This window comes from Sciurus carolinensis, chromosome 13, assembly GCF_902686445.1.
Source record: "Sciurus carolinensis chromosome 13, mSciCar1.2, whole genome shotgun sequence".
NCBI classification, from domain to species: domain Eukaryota; kingdom Metazoa; phylum Chordata; class Mammalia; order Rodentia; family Sciuridae; genus Sciurus; species Sciurus carolinensis.
The window spans coordinates 38,740,144-38,762,707 of record NC_062225.1 but is presented as its reverse complement, the minus strand read 5'-3'; the positions used below and the strand labels follow the sequence as shown (position 1 = coordinate 38,762,707).

The following is a 22,564-nucleotide window of genomic DNA, read 5'->3' as shown; positions in this document are numbered from 1 at the left end:
ACTCAAAACCTGTTCATGGAGCAAATGGATATAAGTATGGTAACGAAAAAGTCATGAATATTGCTTCAACATTTATTTACTTAGAGGAAATGTCAAATGATAAACAGAATTTCACTGCAGGCCAGGCTCTTGCTAGACTGTCTGGCTTTCTGTTTCTGTTCTATCACTTGCTCTCCAACCTTGATATTTCTTTACCTTTATTTCCAGAAATAGTATTTGGAAAGGAAGGTGGATCCAGAATGGAGGATATGGTAATGTGGCATAAAGCCACCATGTTCCATGTAGTTCTCTGGTTACTTTCCTTTTACTGTCTTTGATTGTTGTTACTTAGAGAGAGACATTCTTTGACAGTACCCAGCAAAACTTTTTACCTTTGAATTCTCTTTCCAGAAGGATGGTGATAGCATCTGAACAGGTAGATGAGTCTTCAGAGTTCTAGGAGAAGGCATTTTATTGGCTAGGTCCACACCTGGGAAATAAGTTGAACAGTTCTCATCAGCTACATGGATACAATAGTGTTGTGTCAAACACTGGGAATCACATTGACCACATGACTGGCTCTGTGCCTTAAAGAATGATGTTGTAGTCTGTGTTTTCACCCTGATGACATTTTTCCTGTTCATTCTGGTAGACAACAGCACTAAATGAGGCACAGCAAGACATGGAGGCAGCATTGCTCTCCTCTCCTGTTGAGCATTGGTGTGTGTTTGGGTGGGCAAAGAGGCTTTGGGAGGTTTAAGTTTAGTGAGAACAAGACTCTGGGTAGTTGGTTCTGTGAACTTCTCTTACTACTGCAATGGAGAAGAGCTGCCTATTTCTCTTAAGTAAGGGAGGTTACTGGGGCAGCTCGATGGCCCCAGAAGCTCTGTCCAGAATTTTAGCCTTTCTTTTGGCTTTTACTTCCATAACCAAGAATCACAGCAGTTCCTGTCGTGTGCCAGCACTGAGCACTGTACAGAGATACATTTTTAACTGAAAAATGGAGCTTTATAGTGATCAAGCCATTTTTCCAAATTAGCAAATGTGGGAGCCATGATGGGAAGTCATCAGTCTGTGGGTGTGGAGGGCCATAGAGGTAACGCTCTTGTGAAAAACAGGAGACAGACAAGGCCAACAAGACTGAGTAAGGCACAGACAAAATCATTCCTAGAAAGAGAAAGTCCAATGCTAAGTGCTAAAACACTGAATACAGGCTAGGATTAGCTAAACGCTACATGAAGTTCAGGGGAGGGCTTGCAAGTAAAGCAGAAGTGGCTAAGATGGAGAACATATCTTCTGACAAAGAAGCAGATCTATGGAGAAAGGGAGGTATTAGGTAGAGCTATGGTGGAAAAGGAAAGAAGGAAGGGAAGGTAGAAAAAGTAAAGACCTGTGGAAATGAAAGAAAAGCAGCTCATGCCTGTTCCTCCTCCTCTTCCCATTGTCACCACTATCCACAAACAAAAGACACAGGAGAGGCACCACAGATGAAAAATGGTACTTTCAAACTATGAGTTGTCTATGAAATGAACATATACAGAAAAGGACTGACTGTATTGGTACCAAACCACTTTAAAAGTCAGGAAAAGCAAATCAAACACCTTCCCAAACCAACTACAAAGTTGAAAACCCTGTCACAAACCCATCAGACTAAATTCAATATTCTGAAACAATAATTTTGGAATTTTAAAAAATATGTATTAAATAAGAAATACAAAAATGAGAACAGAAATGAAAAAAAGGACAGACAAATGCAAAAAGATCTGATAGAAATCAAGACAGACAAGAAAAAAAAAAACAAATATACAAAATACAGATTAAATTATGAGGTAGACAATGGAGAAAAGATTGAAATGAAAACTTTATAGGTATTATTGAAGGGAAGCAAGAAAATACCTAAGGGAATGACAATGAGAAAAGTAAAGAAGTAAAAAGAACATGGCTGAAATAGAAGACAGGTGAAGACGTTTCAACACTGGCATGCACTGGAGTTCCTGAGTAAACTGGTGGGATGAAATTAATTTTTAAATCCATAAGCTGAACAAATTTTATTGAAAGAGGACTTTAATTTATATCTTAGTCATGGGCACCAGGAAAGTAGATTTATGATGTTTTCAATTCTGAAACATAGTGAAGTTTTTACATTTGAAGGAAAGGGCCTCCAGGCAACAGTTGAAACAATTCATAAAGTTGAGAAAATAAAGCTAGCATCAGACTTCTTAAGAATAGAAATAAAAACAAGGAAACTATGGAATAGCATTTTATTTTTATTTCATTTTTACTTTGAAAAAAATTCTGCTTACTTTTTTTATTAGAGCATTATAGTTATGCATGGTATTTTAAAGAGGCTTCAGGAAAGGACTTGTGAATAGAAGATACTGTAACCAGTGCAGTTATGCCTTAAGTACCAAAGTTGTAGAATAAATGATTAAATGTGCAAGAAGTCAGTAAATGCATCACACTCGAGCCCTTCCTTAACTATCTACTTGAATAAGTTTCATTAAACCAAGAAATGACCCAGAACACTGTTGAAAGTACTGATGGGGAATATTTTACATTATTTAGTACTAGAACTAAGATAATCCAAGGGAAGTCCTGGGTAAAATAATGTGTAAATCGTACAGATTACAATGAAGTAGAAAAAATGCAACTCAAAAATTTGAGTAAGACCACTGGCTTCTGTCAGAGAATTCCTTTGAAACTAGCATATCAGATCATAAAAGATTAAGTAAGAGAAAAGAGAATAAACATTTTATAGAAGGTAGAAATTTATAGATAGATAACCACTGGGAAAAAAGACAGAAATTTTCTGAATCATCAACAAAGCAGAACAATAAAAACTCAAACAATAAGTTCTGCATACCTTTAAAAAAAGAAAAAAATCACATAAACACAGTAAATATAATAAACACACAGTAATTTCAATACACAAAAGTTTTGAATCTGACATAATTATAACCAAACCTCTCAGTCATATCAAAAAGTGTCAGTGCTTCTAAGTTCAGGAATATGAAGATTCTTCAAATTGACTCATAAATGGAAATCTAAGTGTAGGCAGAATATGAGAGAACTTTCTAAAACACACTGACTATTAAAGACCAAAATAAAGGAATGAAGAGAGGCAAAACATGCAAACAGAAAGAAACAGGGATTGTGGTGCTATTAGATAAAGCAGGATTCAATTCTCATATGAAACAAAGAAGGAGGAGCTTGATAGTGCTAAAGACCCTGTTAAATTAATAAAATGTAAAAACAAATATCTGGGTACCAAATAACCAAGTAACCACTCGTAAAAAACAAAACATAACAAACGCAACGAGAAACAAATACATTAGTAATAGGATGCTGATTCTAGAATTTATGTGGAAGTGAAAGATCCTATAAAAGTTAAATCAATTTTAAAGAAGAAAAGCTTGGAAGGACCTACAACTTCATTTCAAAATTATTATAATGCTACAACAATCAAAATGATATTACAGGTAGCACAGGAATTAAACTAGATACACAAAGAAAAGACACATAATGGAAAATACAGAAATACACCCAAGCTATACCATTACTGATTTTGTCAAAAGGGTCAAGGCAATTCAATGGGAGGAGAGACAACAAGGTTTCTGACAAAGGTTGATGGAATAATTGCCTCAATAAATAGGTTTCTAATAAATACTAGGTACTATTATTTTACAAATAAAGAGCATTAGGTTTTGAGATGCTTAATAACTTGTTCAAAGTCAAGAATCTCAACCAACATTTCCAGCAGAATTGTTGGATTCCCAAGTCTTTGCCTTCTCACCATTGGGTTATCTTCTGTTACCAAAGCTCCCATTTATTAGTGTGTATTTTATTAAACTTGTTCTTGGAGAATCCAAGATGGTGGACTAGAGAAAGGCTGCATTGCTTGTTGCTCCATAACTGGAGATTCAAGCAGAATCTCTGTGAGAGAGTCTTCGATGTTCACTGATTACCCCATTTGTCCACAGGCATCACCCACCATCTGCCAGCAAATCGCCTACTTTTTGGGTGCAGTTTGCTCACTGACTGCCACCTATCATTTGCCATTTGCCCATTTGCCCACCTCTTGCCTGCCCGTCACCCTCCTTTCACCTATCCATTGTTTACTGCCCAACATCCCCCTGTTGACTTTCCACCATTAGCCCACAGACCACCTGCAGACGACCCACAGATTGCCTGTTTCACACTGTTGCCTGGAAGTCCATTGTCACAGTACCTGCAGGTTTGATTACATGTGGCTGCCACCATTTTGGGCAACAGTCAGGGCCTACAGGTTTGCCCCCTTGGCTGCTGCCATCTCAGGGCATGGTCACCTTGGTCTGGGGACTCAGGCGATGGCCTGGAGATACACTGGGGTACCTGCAGGTCTGGTTGCACCTGAGGTCTATCTGCTTGGTGTGGTAGTGGCCACCATCTGGCTTCCTCTTTTCAGGGTTGCTTCGTTGCGTTAGCACATGCCTGGTGATCTCTCTGCAAGTTGAAAGGGCATTGAGATCTTGAGAATGCCGCAAGAGAGAGCCTGTGGAAGCTGAAATTCAAGTCGATCAGATTGCAGCCAGGTTTGTGTGGGCCAGTCTGTGGAAAACCAGAGACTAGGGGCAGTTTCCCAGGGGGAGGACAGGTTGAAGAAGCTGGAGAAAACTGGGCTTTCTCCTCCTGAGTGAGTCCTGAAGTGCACAGGGTTGGAAGGGGCCAGCTGCAATGGGTGGGAAGACAGTAAAAGGGTGCGAGGGCATCTTGCTATCAGCTCACTCACCCAACCAGTCCAGCACCCACTGGACCAGGGCTAACATCAAACTTCAGACAACCCCACCTATCTGTGGCAAAGGGAAGTTGAGAACATTTTTGAAAGTCAATGGAAGTGATCATTCAATTTTCCATTGAGACTTTCCTTTTTTTTTTTTTTTATTTTGCCCTCTGTCTCACATCTCTACCATCTTTCAATCCAAATATTTTTATACATCAATTTCAAATGGTATGTCTGAGTACTATAAGACAATTTTGTTCTGTATTCCTATATTTTTACTTTACAAAAAAACTGTACGTATTTCTTTTCCCTCACCTACCTGTCTCCCTAGATTCTCTTTCTCATTTTTCTCATCTAAAGCCATCCTCTATTAATTCCTCCCTTGCTCTTACTATAGATTTTTACCTCTAGCTTCTCTTCCTCTCCCTCATAAGCATCACATTTTACACTACTTCTGTTCCCTCACTGTCCATCATTTAAAATGGTAAACCCTTTCAGTAAACTTACTGTTTATATTGTAGATAATAATTGAATGCTTCATTTCTGTCTATTGTGACAAAATTATAAATGCCTTAAGGGGAGTCATTTCGTTCAAGGTGGTATATTGTTTGCATTGGGTGTTGTTAATATTGGTCTCCCCCTTAAAGGTGAGGTACTGGAAGCCTTCAGGAGCACTAAAAGGCTACAGGTTAGGATCTATACTGCCTCAGCTCCATACCGCTAGATGAGAAGACACAAAAACAACATGAAAACACAAGGGAACAAAGTGCCTCAAACAAACCAAGGCGTTCCAACAATAGAAACCATAGACCACACAGTAGAAGAAATGTCAGTGATTGAATTTAGAAAATACATAGTTAGATTGATCTACAAAATAAAGTATGGTATTGGAGAGAAAATACAGGAAGTGAAAGATCGTATCAATAAAGAGGCAGGGATTATAAAAAGGAATCAAGCAGAAATCCTCAAAGTGAAAGAAACAACAATTCAAATTAAAAATTCAATGAAAGTATCACCAACAGACCACTTGGAAGATAGGACCTCAGACAGTGAAGACAAAATACATATTCTTGAAAATAAAGTTGACTGCACAAAGAAGATGGTAAGAAACCATGAACAGAATTTCAAAGAAATATGGTATAACAAGAAAAGACCAAATTTAAGATTTATCAGAATAGATGAAGGCATGGAGGTACAAACCAAAAGAATGCACAATCTTTACAATGACATAATATGAGAGAACTCCCCAAATCTAAAGAATGAAATGGAAAATCAAGTACAAGAGGCCTACAGGACCCCAAATGTACAAAATTATAGCACACCTGCACCAAGGAACATTATAATGAGAATGACTAACATACAGAGTAAGAATAGAATTTTAAAGGCTGTGAGCGAAAAAAATCAAATTACGTATATCGGTAAACCAATTTGAATCTCAGCTGATTTCTCAATCCAGACACTCAATTCCAGGAGATCCTGGAATAGCATATAGCAAGCTCCGAAAGAAAATGAATCCCAACCGAGAATTTTATATCCAGCAAAATTAAGTTTCAGATTTGAAGATGAAATAAAAACCTCCCATGATAAACAAAAGTAAAAAGAATTCACAACTAGAAAACCTGCACCATAGAACATTCTCAGCAACATACTCCATGGGAGGAAATTTTTTAAAAAAGGAAAACCAGCAAAAGGAGGAACTATACCAAAGAAAAGGTCAATCAAAGGAGAAATTAAGTCAAATTAAAACCCAAAAATAAGTGAAAATGAATGGGAATAAAAATAATATCCCAATAAAAACCCTGAATGTTAATGGCCTAAACTTATCAATCAAAAGACATATACTAGTGGATTGGATTTTTTTAAAAAAGACCCAAAAATATGCTGCCTTCAAGATCTTATCATAAGAAAAGATATCCACAGACTGAAGGTGAAAGAATGAAAAAACATATCACTCACATTCATAAAAAAGCAAGGATTTCCATCCTTATATCAGATATAGTGGACTTCAAACCAAAGTTACTCAGAAGGGATAAAGAAGGACATTTCACACTGCTTAAGAAAACCATATATTAACAAGACATAAAAAATCATAAATATTTTTGTACCAAACAATGGAGCACCTACATACATCAAACAAACCTGTCTCGATTTCCAGAATCAAATACACCACAACACAATAATACTGGGTGACTTTAACACACCTCTCTCACCACTGATAGATCTTTTAAACAAAAACTAAACAAACTATAGAATTAAATGATACAATCAATGATTTACACTTAACAGACCTATATAGAGTATTTCATCCATCACCAAACGAACACGTTTTCTTCTCAGCAGCACATGGGCCCTTCTCTAAAGTAGACCATAAAGCAACTCTCAGCAAATAAAAAATACATAGAAACACTACCCTGCATTCTATCAGATCATAATGGAATGAAACTAGAAATCAATGATAAAATAAAAAAATAGAAGATACTCCAAAACCTGGAGACTAAATAGTATGCTACTGAATGATGAATGGATAAAAGAAGAAATCAAGGATGAAATTAAAAAAAAATACTTAGAGATAAATGAGAACACTGATACAACATATCAAAATCTCTGGGACACTATGATGAAGGCAGTGCTAAGAGGAAAGTTCATTGCATTGAGCTCATACATTAAAAGAATAAAAAGTCAACAAGCGAATGACCTAACATTACATCTCAAAGCCCTAGAAAAGAACAAGTCAACACTAAAAACAGCAGGAGACAGGAAATGATTAGAGCTGCAATCAATGAAACTGAAACAAAAGAAACAATTCAAAAAATTGACAAAACAAAAATCGGTTCTTTGAAAAAATAAATAAAATTGACAAACCCTTAGCCACACTAAAAAGGAGAGAAAACTCGAATTACTAAAATTTGTGATGTAAAAGGAATGTATATCACAACAGATACTACTGAAATAAGAAGGTAATTAAAAACTAGTTTGAAAATTTATACTCAAATAAAGTAGAAAATATTAAAGACATCGACAAATTTCTAGGGACATATGATCTATCCAAACTGATGCAGGAGGACATACACAATTTAAACAGATCAATTTCAAGCAAAGAAACAGAAGATGCCATCAAAAGCCTACCAACCAAGAAAAGTCCAGGACCAGATGAATTCTCAGTTGTGTTCTACAAGACCTTTAAAAAGAATTAACACCAATACTCCTCAAGTTATTCCATGAAATAGAAAAGGAGGGAACCCTTCCAAACTCATTCTATGAGGCTAGTATCACCCTTATACCAAAACCAGACAAAGACACATCAAGGAAATAAAACTTCAGGCTATTATCCCTCCTGAACATAGGTGCAAAAATTTTCAATGAATTCTGGCAAATCACATACAAAAATATATTTAAAAGGTAATGCAACACAATCAAGTGGAGTTCATCCCTGGAATGCAAGGTTGGTTCAACATACAGAAATCAATAAACATAATACAATATTACATCAATAGACTTAAAGACAAGGACATTGAGATTCTCTCAATAGAGGAAGAGAAAGCATTTGACAAAATACATACCTCTTCATGTTTAAAACACTAGGAAAACTAGGGATAGTACTTCAACATTGTAAAAGCTATGTATGCTAAACCCATGGTCAATATCATTCTAAGTGGAGAAAAATTGAAAGCATTCCCCCCCAAAACTGGAACACAACAGGGATGCCCTCTTTCACCACTTCTCTTCAGCATCATCCTGGAAACCCTAGCCACAGCAATCAAACAGACCAAAGAAATTAAAGGGATACAAATAGAAAAAGAAGAACTCAAACTATCACTATTTGCTGACAACATGATTCTATATTTAGAACATCTAAGAAACTCCACCAGAAAACTTTTAGAAGTAATAAATAAATTCAGCAACATAGCAGGATATAAAATCAATACCCCAAAATCAAATGCTTTTCTATACATAAGTGATGAATCCACTGTAAGAGAAATTAGGAAAACTACTCCATTCACAATAGCCTCAACAAAACTAAAATACTTGGGAATCAATCTAACAAAAGAGGTGAAAGACCTCTACAATGAAAACTACAGAACACTAAGGAAATAAATTAAAGGAGACCTTAGAAGATAGAAAAATCACCCATGTTCTTGGATAAGCAGAATTAGTATTGTCAAAATGGCCATACTACCAAAAGTGTTATACAGGTTCAATGCAATTCTCATTAAAATCCCAATGACATTCTTCATAGAAACAGAAAAAGCAATCATGAAATTTATTTGGAAAAATAAGAGACCCAGAATAGCCAAGGCAATCAATCCTTAGCAAGAAGAGTGAAGCAGGAGGCATCACACTACCAGACTTAAAATTATACTATAAAGCAGTAGTAACCAAAAGACATCGTATTGGCACCAAAATAGACATGTAGATCAATGGTACAAAATAGAAGACACAGAGACAAACTCACATAAATATGGTTATCTCATACTAGACAAAGGTGCCAAAAATATACATTGGAGAAAAGATAGCCTATTCAACAAATGGTGCTGGAAAAACTGTAAATCCATAGGTAACAAAATGAAATTAAACCTCTGCTTCTCACCCTGCACAAAAATCAATTCAAAGTGGATCAAAAATGTAGGCACTTTTAAAACAGAGACCCCGAGCCTAACAGAAGAAAAAGTAGGCCCAAATCTTCATCATGTGAGCTTAGGACCTAAACTTCCTTAACAAGACTCCTAAAGCACAAGAAGTAAAATTAAGAATCAATAAATGGGATGGATTCAAACTATAAAGCTTCTCCTCAGCAAAGGAAACAATAAACAATTTGAAGAGAGAGCCTACAGAATGGGAAAAAATCTTAACCACACACACCTCAGATAGAGCACTAATCTCCAACATATATAAAGAACTAAAAAAGGTAACACCAAGAAAACAAATAAGCCAATCAATATTGGGCTAAGGAACTGCACAGACACTGCACAGAAGAAGAAATACAATCCAACAACAAACATATGAAAAATTGCTCATCATCTCTTGCAATTAAGAGAAATGCAAATCAGAAGTGCTCTAAGGCCTGGGGTTATAGCTCAGTTGGTAGGGTATGTGCCTTGCATGCACAAGGCCCTGGGTTCAATCCCCAGCACCACAAAAAAGAAAAGTGCTCTAAGATTCCATTTCAAGTCAGAATGGCAATTATCAAAACTACAAACAATAAGTGTTGGCGAGAATGTGGGGAAAAAGGTACATACATAAATTGTTGGTGGGACTGCAGATTGGTGAAACCACTTTGGAAAGCAGTATGGACATTCCTAAGAAAACTTGGAATGGAACTACCATGTGATCCAGTTATCCCACTCCCCAATTTATATTCAAAGGACTTAAAATCAGCATACTATAGTGATGCAGCCACAATAATGTTTATAGCAGCTCAATTCAAGATAGCAATACTATGGTACCAACCTAGATGTCCTTCAATTGATGAATGGATAAAGAAAATGTGGTATATATACACAATGGAATATTACTCAGCCATAAAGAATGATAAAATTATGGCATTTGCAGGCAAATGGATGAAACTGGAGAATATCATGCTAAGTGAGATAAGCCAATCTCAAAAAACCAAAGGAAGAATGATATCGCTAATAAGTGGATGATGACACATAATGGGGGGTGGGAAGGGTTAGTGTTGGGGTTGGAGTTGGGTTTAGGGAGAGGGGCAGGAATGGAGGAAGGAAGGACTGTATAGATGGAGGGGAAGGGTGGGAGGGGTGGGGGGGAAGGGAAAAAATGGCAGAATGAGTCAAACAACATTACCCTATGTAAATTTATGATTACACAAATGGTATGCCTTTACGCCATGTACAAATAGAGAAACAACATGTATCCCATTTGTTTACAATAAAAAGAAAAAAAAAAAAAGAAAAAAAAAAAAAAAGAAAATGTGGTACATATACACAGTGGAATATTACTCAGCCTTAAAGAAGAATAAAATTATGGCATTTGCATGTAAATGGATGGAACTGGAGAAGATCATACTAAGTGATACAAATCAATCCCAAATTCGTAGGTGAACACTGACCCTGCACAGTGGTAACAACCTCTTAGATCCCAGTTGGGCAAACTTACCTGAGTTGAGAGGTGAAGGTAAAGACCACTCTAGGAAAGGATGCTGGTCAAAGGTGTTGGTGCTTTGGCATTTCTGCACATCCCCATCATTTTGGATCATGTCCACAATCTCCTGTGTCCAGGTTGTACCTAAAGGCATCAATCATTCTCATCTCCATCCACTCATGACACAATTTGATCCATTTTCCTTGATTATGCATATATTTATTAAATTTGCTCTTTCTGAATATTGAGCAGAATCATCCCATGTGTCACCTTCTCTCTGTGCCAACTAAAGTGGGTGCGGCACTCCTCTGAGCAAATGGTGCCCCTCCATATTCATTGCCACGATCTGCTCATAACACATGCTTCCTTGCAACACCTTCCATTCTCTGTATTAAGTACTAAGTTCTTAGTACTTAGCATAGAGATTTGCAGGTAATAGACCTACATAGGTTGTATAAATATTGAATCAAATGTAATGAGACATAAAAATGAATTAACCAATGAACCTCCTCTAACAAGCTTATGACATTTATTGGAGGAGATATGACAGAGACTGCTTTTTGTTTAGCTACTATTCATTTTTTTCTCTCAAATTAAGGGATCTCAAGTGTTAGCTGGACATATGACTATTTATGTAAAAAACTACATTTTCAACCTTTCTTGCAATTAGATATGGCCAGGGCACTACATTCTGGAAAGTTTTCTTTAAAGGATGACGTTTGGAATGTGATGGTTGGACCTCCAGCAATTGTACAGAACCACAGACTCAAAAGCTACATCATAAGATGTTGGAGTAGAAAATTAGAAGGAGCCAGGGTTGCTGATGATGAATGCAGTCACTATTTCAATACTGGACTACCAATGTACAGACAACTTTCATTTTGTGTTATTTTGAGTTTTATGATACTTGCAGTCAAATTGAATTAGAATTCTGATACAGAAGATACAGAAGAGGGATAGGCAAAAGTTAAACTATGGGAGGAAGGCTGACTTATTGCAGAGGGGGTCAGTAGGCTTAATTGAGGAGAGAAGTGTAAGGCTTGGAAAGAAGACTGGAAGCAGGAATGGAATATGCATCTCCATTGAGGAGGTAAGACAAGCCAGGAGAGAAAATTTCAAGAGCTAAGGGAGAGGCAGGCGTATTCCCCATGATAGGAAGTGTAAGAAAGGCTCACAGGAGGTTGAGAGGTATTGAGAGGTGGGGAATAGAGAGAAAGAGTGTTTGGGAGCATGATATAGAGGACCGTAAGGTCAACTACATAATTTCCAAGGTGAAATGAAACAAAAGAAACAAAATTTCTTCCTGAGGAATAATACAGACTTAAGTTCGGTTCTAAGCAAGAGAAGTGTCCAAAGCAAATCAATCAGAAAAGAAGAGTCTTGAGAAACTAAAACCTGTCAACTGGAAGTCCCTAACCTAGTTTACTACATAAGATCTGGTGAGGTGGGGGCACTTCAGAACCCATGAGGTAGGAAGCATGTTCCAAACATCTTCAGTGAATGCACCCTTTTTGAAATCTTTTGGGTTATGAATACATAATTTTTTTCTTAATAAGTCCAATTGTCTCTGAGACACTTTTTCAAACTGGTTCCAGCTTATAGTTCTTTGCTTCACTTGGCCAGAGTGGAATTATAAATACAGAAAATGCAGGAGATCATCAGTCACCTCATCATGTCTTTCCTGGTGGCCATGTTTCCTATTTCTCTACTCTGCACAATCCTGAGGTACCTTTTGCCTTTTCTGACCATACGTTTTCCTACACACGCCACTTCACTTTATGAGTCTGGGGTCATCACCTTCCCTTTCCCAGACGCATCCCACCATACTCATGTGGGTTTTAGACCCAGCTCTTTTAGCACAGTTTCTATTGGGCAGAAAGAATTCATTTCCTTGTCAGCTTCTCCCTAGGAGGAATATCTCAGGGGTAGGGGCTGCTGTTCATTCCAGGAGAGCCTAACAGAGCAGAAGGAGTTCCTGGGCTGCCAAGATTTACTGGAAGAATTTCCATACTATTTCTTATATTCTGTACTCTTATATTATTTGTAATTTTTTCCCATTCCTTTGCAATTCTGACCATCTCTTTCTTTACCAAGGACCTAAATAAAAGGGAGGATGCTAGTTCATTTCTGTTCATGAGTAAGCATTGTTTTTATTGTTTCCAGGGACCAGTCCTGGAGAAACCCTACATTTTTTTCCTTAAATTCAGAGTCCAACTTCCAATATCACTTCTTTACTAAAGGTGATGTCACCTACTGCTATTTCTGCACACCCACCTGCCTTTGCATAGGTTGCAAAGAGGAGATCATCAGATTTTGCTTGGAAATTCCAGATTTTGTCCCAGTTATCACTTAACATCTTGGTCATGAGGACTCCTTTATTTTCTGTGGTTTCTGGTTGTAGGTATTTTTCCTCCAGGTGGAGATCTTTCATTTTCTCCAAGGACATCTTAATATGTGAACTTGACAGGTGCTTAAAAGAAAGGTAAGCTTTTGTCATTTCTAATACTTAGAACAGTCACTTCCTAATTATTTTTTCTTTGAAGAAAGCCAGGACAGGTGCATGATAGAAGTCTATGAATATGTTTAATATTCATTTAAGTAAGAAAAGTCAAAACTGTGGAAGTCTGGAGCACTTAAAATAGCTTTATTTCAGGGTGTAGCAATAATAAAGACACAAATGCATCTCAAACGGAGATAAACTCTGGGGAGGAAAACAGATCTGGGAAATTGGCTGCCTTGGGTTGACTCTTCAGAGTCTACCTGCCTGAGGCCTGAGTGACAACCAGAGATATGAGGAGCCCATGGCAGACGGGCCAAAAAGGTCCTGAGTTCTTGTGAATTTTGAACAACACAAAGAATCAAGAAGACATGGAAAGTCAACAGACAGGTAACTGAAAAGAAAAAATCTTTTGAACTCACTGGCACAACCCGATAGTTTAGTGACTGAAAAAAAATGTCATACCCCTCCACAACCCGTCAGCCCCATGGTCCATCCAGACCCTCAGTGACCATCCAAGCAAGTGCAAGGAACAGAGCCCACTGTCCTCACCAGCAAGAATTTCACGGACTCATGAACTTAAATAAGCATTCCATCCTGGTTGGAGTCACTGTGAGAAATACTCCAAAAATGGCAGCAGAGGTCACATGTGGAGAAGTCAGATGATAAGCTGGGTGAGCATCAGTGAGACGTGGGGAAGGTGGAGCCCTTGCATGCTGCTCGTGGAAGGGGAAAAGATGCTCTCACATTGGCAAACAGAAACCCTAAAAGCTTGAAAGTGGACACAGTGTTTAACCAGACATTCCCTCCCAAGTGAATACACCCAACAGAATTAAGAACTGAGGTCCACTAACTGGCACACAAATAGAGCAACAGATTCATAGTCGAAGGTGGAAACTACCCCAAGTCCACCAGTTGATGAATGGACACACCAAATGTGGCATATCCTCTAAAGTAGGGTAGATAGTACTCAGCCATCAAGAGAAAGAGTGCATGGACAGAGCTTGGAAACCTCAGGCTGAGTTAAAGAAGCCACACACAAAAGACCACGGGTTGCCAGGTTCATTTACTTGAAATGTCCACATAGGAAGCTGACACACGAAAAAAAGGAGTGGCTGCTCATGAATGTGAGAGGCTTCTTTTGAGGGTAATAAAATGTTCGGTGCTTGTGGTGATGACTGTGTGGTCCTGTGAATATTGTAAAAACCTGAACTACCCATTGAAAGGGTTAACTGTTCATATGTGAATATCCAAAAAGGAGCCTGAGTTTTCTCCAGAGGAGCACCAGGGAGATAGGGGAAGTCAAGAGCACTGACCAAGTTCACACACTGAATAACACACAATTTCCTACGTTCATATATGAATATACGCCTGGTGTAGCTCCACATCTTGTACAACCACAAGAAGGGAAGCTGTACTCCAAGGATGTAGGATATGTCAAAGTACACTCAACGGTCATGTATAACTACAAAGAACAAAGAAAAATAAGTTCACACACTGCAAGAATGGAAGGTGAGTTCCCTCAGGGGGACCCTAAGGTCCCTGAGAGCCAACTATGTCTAACACATTTACATTTAAATCTAAAAATGTTACTATCATAGCAGTTGAGGGTAGAATGGTGAAAACCAGAGGTCAGAGAGGTTGGCTAATGGGCTCTGAGCCAGTGAGAGTAGGAGCAGGAAGTTCTGGGGTGCTGCTGCAGAGCAGGTGACTACAGGTGCCAATCCCACAGAGAATGCTTCAAACTGCTACATGAAAGGATTTAGATTATCTTGACCCCCAGAAATGATGTTTGAGGAGACAGATAGGTTTAACCCGAGTTAAACATCACGCAATATGTACACGCATCAAAACGCCACAGGGCTCCCCATTTACATGTCCACTACTGAGATTTTTATGTATCTGTTAAGAACAAATTTAATTTAAATAGTACAAATAAAATGAATTAGAAAACGTGACGTCCTTGTCCTCAAAACATGCTGGTTACACTGGCTTCAGGAATGTAAAGTCCACGCTTACTCCTTATACATATCTTACTCCTTACACACATGGCATAAGCATGCTTCTGGTACAAATAAATTCCTCCCTAGAGGGACATTTCCCTTCCTCCTCAGGGGAGCGGGGAGGCCAAGGCACACCAAGACAATTAGCACAAACCCCAGCAGTTCGCCTTGAGCCCTAAGGGCAAGAGGAATTCTCTTTGCATCCAAGTCCTGAAATTATAATACAGTGCTCAGGTGTCTGAGGTCAACTGAGAACAACAGTCTCCTCTCAGGTCACCCGCTACCTCAGCCACCAGCTCAGTTCTGAGGGCCTCTCTGTGGCCTCAGATCAGTTGGGTATGCTCAACACCCAACATCCACACTCCCTATGGGCACATTTGGTAACCAGAGACCACAAACCTCAAATTAAAAGAACAAAAGCCCCAGAAGGGCTTAAAGATCTGCATTCTTCCCTTCCTCCTGGAAAACTGTCGAATTCCACTTTGAAGTGTGTGCGAAACATGTTTAAATTTCTAGCACAACTGAAGTCAAACAGTGACCTGGTGAGAAACCAGCTCTTAATGAAGACAGGAGTGAGAACACCCTTTAAGGTTCCAAGCAGGTGGCAGTTTTGATGCTAAACATATCACTTTCTTTTTCTGAACAACCTCAGAAACCAAGCCAGCTAGCCATGACTTGCCTCTTAGACCTTGCCATACTCAGTGTCTCTGCTTCCCCTCCACAGAAAAGGTCATGCTCCAACACTGAGAAGGCGGGAGTTGATGGGTCTGAGCCAGGCACGAGCACTCCAGGACAGAGACCTGCCCAGAAGCCCAATGCCTGCAGAGCTGCTGTGTGCCCAGTCATGGCCAGAGAGTTTCAGCTGAAGCATCAGCAGGTGCCACCAACCACACTGAATTAGCACACACTGCTGGATGAGCCTGGAACAAGGTGGAGATAAATGTGCTGGCAGAACGTGAAGCAATACACTGCAGGCTTGTTGCTGAAGCTGAAGTTAACATGTGTAATCCCGCAGGACACATATGCAGGACGTTCTGGACTATAGGCATAACTTTCCTTCCAAAATTCTTGATTTACCACAAGGGAGCCAGGTGCTACAGATCTTCCACCTTCCTCTTTTCTCCTCACTTCGCCCCAAAACACAAATGCCACATCCACATCTGAAGTGGAGCTGGCCAGGATATCACCTGAAATCCTGATGCCCACGGGGCCACCAGCACACAGCGCCCTGTTAGCTGGCCTCGGTGCCTGAGACTATGCACAGGAAAAGGATCAAACCTTCAGGTGTCAGTTTTATGAGCCCTCTAATTATGCACACACCCCAAACTCATTCCCTCAGGGCTGCAATCTGGCCTTGTCATGTGACAGATCTCTGTCAGCTGGAGTAAAAGGACTTGGATACCAACTATCTCAGCCTGGCTCTCACAATACTGTGTTGTCTTTTTTTTTAAAACACATGACCCCAAGTTGGGGACCATACTGGGGGTCCTGCAGTCAAGAGACACATGAGCACTTGGGACCAGGAAACAAAAATCATGATCGGAGTCCCAAGAGTCTCTTTCATAAGAAAGAGACAAGCACCATCAATCTTCCAAAGAGCTGTCACATATCAGAGGTGACCCACACCATGTGCAGTTCATTGGAATTTAAAAAAAATTGGGGGAAAAAAAAGAAACCTACCAAGAGCATTTCACTTTCTTTTCATTTTGTGCCTTTTGTGGCAACTCATGAGCACTTTGAAATACATACACACAGATGGAAGGGACCTGTGGTCATTCTGAAAATATGAAAACCCCAAACATGCTGCTTTTCACTGGACCACCAGTTAGAAAGAAGCACCGCCATCAGACAGTCACAAGAAAGTGCGTATGTTAAGAAGTAAGAGATCTTCTGTTTTTTTTTTTTAATTGTAAACAAATGGGATACATGTTGTTTCTCTGTACATGGCGTAAAGGCATACCATTTGTGTAATCATAAATTTACATAGGGTAATGTTGTTTGATTCATTCTGTTATTTTTTCCCTTCCCCCCATCCCTCCCACCCCTCTTTTCCCACTATACAGTCCTTCCTTCCTCCATTCTTGCCCCACTCCCTAACGCTAACTCTAACCCTAACACTAACCCCTCCCACCCCCCATTATGTGTCATCATCCACTTATTAGCGATATCATTCGTCCTTTGGTTTTTTGAGATTGGCTTATCTCACTTAGCATGATATTCTCCAATTTCATCCATTTGCCTGCAAATGCCATAATTTTATCATTCTTTATGGCAGAGTAATATTCCATTGTATATATATATACCACTGTTTCTTTATCCATTCATCAATTGAAGGACATCTAGGTTGGTTCCACAATCTGGCTATTGTAAACTGAGGAGCTATGAACATTGATGTGGCTGTATCTCTGCAATATGCTGATTTTAAGTCCTTTGGATATAGGCCAAGGAGTGGGATAGCTGGGTCAAATGGTGGTTCCATTCCAAGTTTTCTAAGGAATCTCCATGCTGCCTTCCACAGTGGCTTCACTAATTTGCAACCCCACCAGCAATGTATGAGTGTACCTTATTCCCCACATCCTCGCCAACACCTGTTGTTGCTTGTATTCTTGATAATCGCCATTCTGATTGGGGTGAGATGGAATTTTAGGGTGGTTTTGATTTGCATTTCTCTATTACTAGAGATGTTGAACATTTTTCCATATGTTTGTTGATTGCTTGTAGATCTTCTTCTGTGAAGTGTCTATTCATTTCCTTAGTCCATTTATCGATTGGATTATTGGCATTCTTGGTGTAGAGTTTTTTGAGTTCTTTATAGATTCTGGAGATTAGTGCTCTATCTGAAGAATGATTGGCAAATTGCATACAAAAACATATTAAAAAGATAGTGCACCACGATCAAGTGGGTTTCATCCCAGGGATGCAAGGTTGGTTCAACATCAGGAAATCAATAAATGTCATTCACCATATCAATAGACTTAAAGTCAAGAATCACATGATTATTTCGATAGATGCAGAAAAAGCATTTGATAAAATACAGCACCCCTTCATGCTCAAAACACTAGAAAAAATAGGGATAGTGGGAACATTCCTTAACATTGTAAAGGCCATCTACGCTAAGCCCATGGCTAATATCATTCTAAGTGGTGAAAAACTGAAAGCATTCCCTGTAAAAACTGGAACAAGGCAGGGATGCCCTCTTTCACCACTTCTTTTCAATATCGTCCTTGAAACTCTAGCCAGAGCAATTAGACAGACCAAAGAAATTAAAGGCACACGAATAGGAAAAGAAGAACTCAAACTATCCCTATTTGCTGATGATATGATTATATACTTAGAGGAACCATGAAATTCCACCAGAAAACTTTTAGATCTCATAAGCGAATTCAGTAAAGTAGTGGGATATAAGATCGATGCACATAAATCTAAGGCATTTTTATACATAAGTGATGAATCTTCAGAAAGAGAAATTAGGAAAACTACCCCATTCACAATAGCATTGAAAAAAATAAAATACTTGGGAATCAATCTCACAAAAGAGGTGAAAGACCTCTACAATGAGAACTACAGAACACTAAAGAAAGAAATTAAAGAAAACCTTAGAAGATGGAAAGATCTCCCATGTTCTTGGATAGGCAGAATTAATATTGTCAAAATGGCCATACTACCAAAAGTGCTATACAGATTCAATGCAATTCCAATTAAAATCCCAATGATGTACTTTTCAGAAATAGAGATCTTCTGTTTTTAAAATGACTTTCTTTGTATTAGCACTAAACACTAGACCTCACGACTTTGAATGAATTCACTGCAGGTTTAGTCAGCCTTATTCAAAATTCGTGGGGCCAGAATAGTTTCATATTTCAGAGTTTTTCAGATTTTACAAGATTCATGTAGACTTTAGCAGTTGAGCATCCCTAATTCAAAAAATCAAAATAAAAAATGTTCCTAATTTGGATTCCAAAACAAGAGTTTCAGATGCTGTAGGACTAAGACTAAACTGCTTCATGAGCAAAGGCATTATAGCTGTGTTTTACTCATCTCCTTAGATATTTTTAAGAAATGTGAATTGAAAATAGCAAAAAAAAACACAGAAATGTTAAAACACATAAACATTTTTAAAGTGAAAGACTCAGGCTGTTTTTAAAATATTAAACAGAGAATTATATGATTTGGCTATTCCACTTCTGGGTAAAAATATTCAATAAAATCGAAAGCAGGTGTAAGAGAAATCAGTGTGCCCAGTTCACAACAGTATTATTCACAATAGCCAGAAGGTGAAAGTAAAATTAGTATGCGTGGACAGACGAGTGGATAAACACAGTGGGGTACATATATAAAATGGATTATCGTTCAACACTGAAAAGGAAGGACATTCTGACCATGTTATGACAGAGATGAACCTTGAGGACATTATATTAAGCAAAATAAGCCAAAGGTAAAATATTGAATGTTGTCTACTTATGTGAGGGATCCAGCTGCTTCCACAGAGACAACAGAATGTCGGCTGTCAGGTCAAGGTTGAACAGGGTGATAGTGTGTAGTAGATAGAGTTTTAGTTTTACCATGTCAGAAGAGTTCTGCAATGGGCAGTGAGGATGGTCATGTATCAGTGTGAATGCACTTACTGCCACTGAGCTGCATGACTGAAAATGGTGAGGTCTATGTCATATGCATTTCACAGTAAAAAACAAAAAAAATACAAACAAAAAAAAAATCTGTTTAATGTTTAATGACTAGCACAATTTGATCAGTCCTGATTCTGTACTATGTCAAAAACTTCAATCCAGGATGGTACTATGGTCGCTCATTTCTCTAAGGATCTTTCATAACGGTTCACCTTAACATCAGAGCTGCGGTTAGTTATCCAGTGATGATGTGCAAACCTGAAATCAAGCCCAGCTCAAACACCGTGTTTGAACTTCAGAGGATAAAGCTGAATTCCTTAGTGACATTGCAAGCAACTAACCTGACAGTCTCCATGACTGATGTCGCCATGGGTCATACAGAATACTGGAATACTGACTTACTCTATTGTTGGCAAAGGTATCAAAATCAGTTCAGCTGCCCTGCAAACATTTTCAACCATGTAAGCTAACATGAAAAGAGGAGGATTTGGTGTAGCTAGGTGTTAGAGCTCTGGTTTTGCATGACTTAAGGATCTGGAGTCAATCCCCAGCACCACCAGAAAACCAAAAAAAGGTTTCTATGCAAATACCATGCCATTTTATGAAAGAAACTTGAGCATTCATGGGGTTTGGTATGCACACAGCCCTGGAACCAATGCCCCAGGGTCACAGGGAAGACCTCACAACCAAAAGCTGCTAACCAAAGCGCATGAAAAGGTCAAGCAGCTGAGGGACACCATGGAATTGAAGCTCTACCTCTTGGTGATCTGACTTGGCTCCTGCAAATCTGGCTCCAGACCTCATTATCCAGCAGCCTCCACAGCATCACATCTATCAGCTGCTCCATCATCTTGAAGACCGCATCCAGGATCAGAAACATGGAGACATCGCGCTCCTTATTCTGCGTGGTGTTCCAGATGGTGGCCGCCAGAAAGACGTTGGATGTCTTTTCTAATTTCTGGATATCAACCGAAGGGATTACAAGTTTAACTCAAAGAGAAAAGATGCAAATTCAGATCCCCCATAAAGTGGCCCCAAACTTCAAGCATCAGCAAATAACAATCTAAAGTTCTATTTTTTTCTTTTCAGCTAAAATGCAAAAGTCTTCAAAGCCAGTGCAGGGGAAGAGTACACAACTGCCTGACAGCTGCTGGTGAAACCCAACTCACGTGCCAATAGTTTTCTTAAAGATTTTAGTGTAATCTCCCAGGTTGCTGGCTCCTGTATACTTTCAAGGACCATCATTTTGGAATCCAACAGTATACATCTTCAAGAATATTTAAACACTCACGCAAAAGTTTCTGAATCACACAAACTCTAGTTTCAAAAACAGCACTCACATCAAGGTAGAGGGAAAAGAAGTGTGCAAGAAGGTTATTCATGTCTCATTTACATAAGTGGGCTGAACATCGGGACTGTGTCACATGACTCTTATTATGCTTAAAAGAGAGTACAAGCAGTTTTTACAAAATGCTAAGGTAATACTGTCGCGTTCCTTCTGCCTGCAGAGAGAAACACGACACCTCAGTTGTTCATCAGAGCTCTTTATCCTCAGATGATGATGATGATGAATGAATTTACAAGGCAGTTACAGTCATATTTATATGAATCATGAGACAATCAGGTTACAGAGTACAATAGTAAGATTACAGTATTACATATCAAAAGGTACATAGTGGGCACAGATACAAGAAGGTACAGAAGAACAATCAGTTATAGAATATGCGGGGAGAGCAAGATTACAATATAATACAATCAGAGTAATTAAAGAGCGAGTGCAAGCATGAGTCACTTTTGTCTAATCAAAGCAGTTCTTCTTGGCCCTGGCTTAATGCCGGGGCCGCTTTCTTAGATAGCATCCGCTGCTGGCTTAGTGCCGGGGCCAGTTCTTACGGTAGTATCAGTCATATGTTGCAAACCAGGCTGCCCCGGCTTAGTGCCAGTCCTTAATGTTGCAGTCTGTGTTGCCCCGGCTCAATGCCAGGGTACAGTCCTTGTTGCAATCTGTGTTGCCCCGGCTCAATGCCAGGGTACAGTCCTTGATGCAATCTATGTTGCCCCAGCTTAATGCCAGGGTACAGTCCTTGATCAGTGTTAGCCAACTGGCTCAGCGCCGGGGCTCCTTCTACAAGCAATGTCAGCTGTCTGTAGCAATTCTTTGTCTCAGCATCAGGGCTACACTGATGTCCTGCATCAGGGCCACACTGAAATCCTCAAGCCAGGCTAGGCTAGGATGGGGTCTGCAGCCCCCGACAAATACAGTACAGTCAGATACAGTGTGTGTGCACCTCCCAGCTAACTGCAAGCCTGAGGCAGGTGGGTGTCTTGAGCCCAGTGTTTTAGGGCCAGCCTGGGCAACAAAGCAAGACTCTTTCACTTAAGAAAAACAAAGCAGGTGCTGGGACATACCTCAGTAGTAGAGTGCTTGCCTAGTGTGTGAAGCCCTGGGTTTGATTTCCAGCACTGCCAGAAAGATAGCCAGGTGCTGTGGCACATGCCTATAGTCCCAGTGACCCAGGAGACAGGAGGATCCCTCCTTGCAAAGGTGGCAACTTAGCAAATCCTTGTCTCAAAAAGCGGGGCAACAGGGCTCAATAGTTAA

At 39.2% G+C, this 22,564-nt stretch overlaps 1 protein-coding gene across 1 annotated transcript in view; it reads right to left on the bottom strand.

Annotated features, from left to right (window-relative positions):
- The window catches only part of LOC124963507 (TBC1 domain family member 8-like), a 54,118-nt gene that overhangs the window by 5,421 nt on the left and 26,133 nt on the right, over window positions 1–22,564 (bottom strand). Inside the window, exon 2 of the mRNA XM_047523240.1 lies at window positions 372–469. Within this exon, the coding sequence (XP_047379196.1) occupies window positions 372–449 (78 nt within the window). The 5' untranslated portion in view covers window positions 450–469. The remainder of the gene's footprint in view (window positions 1–371; window positions 470–22,564) is intronic.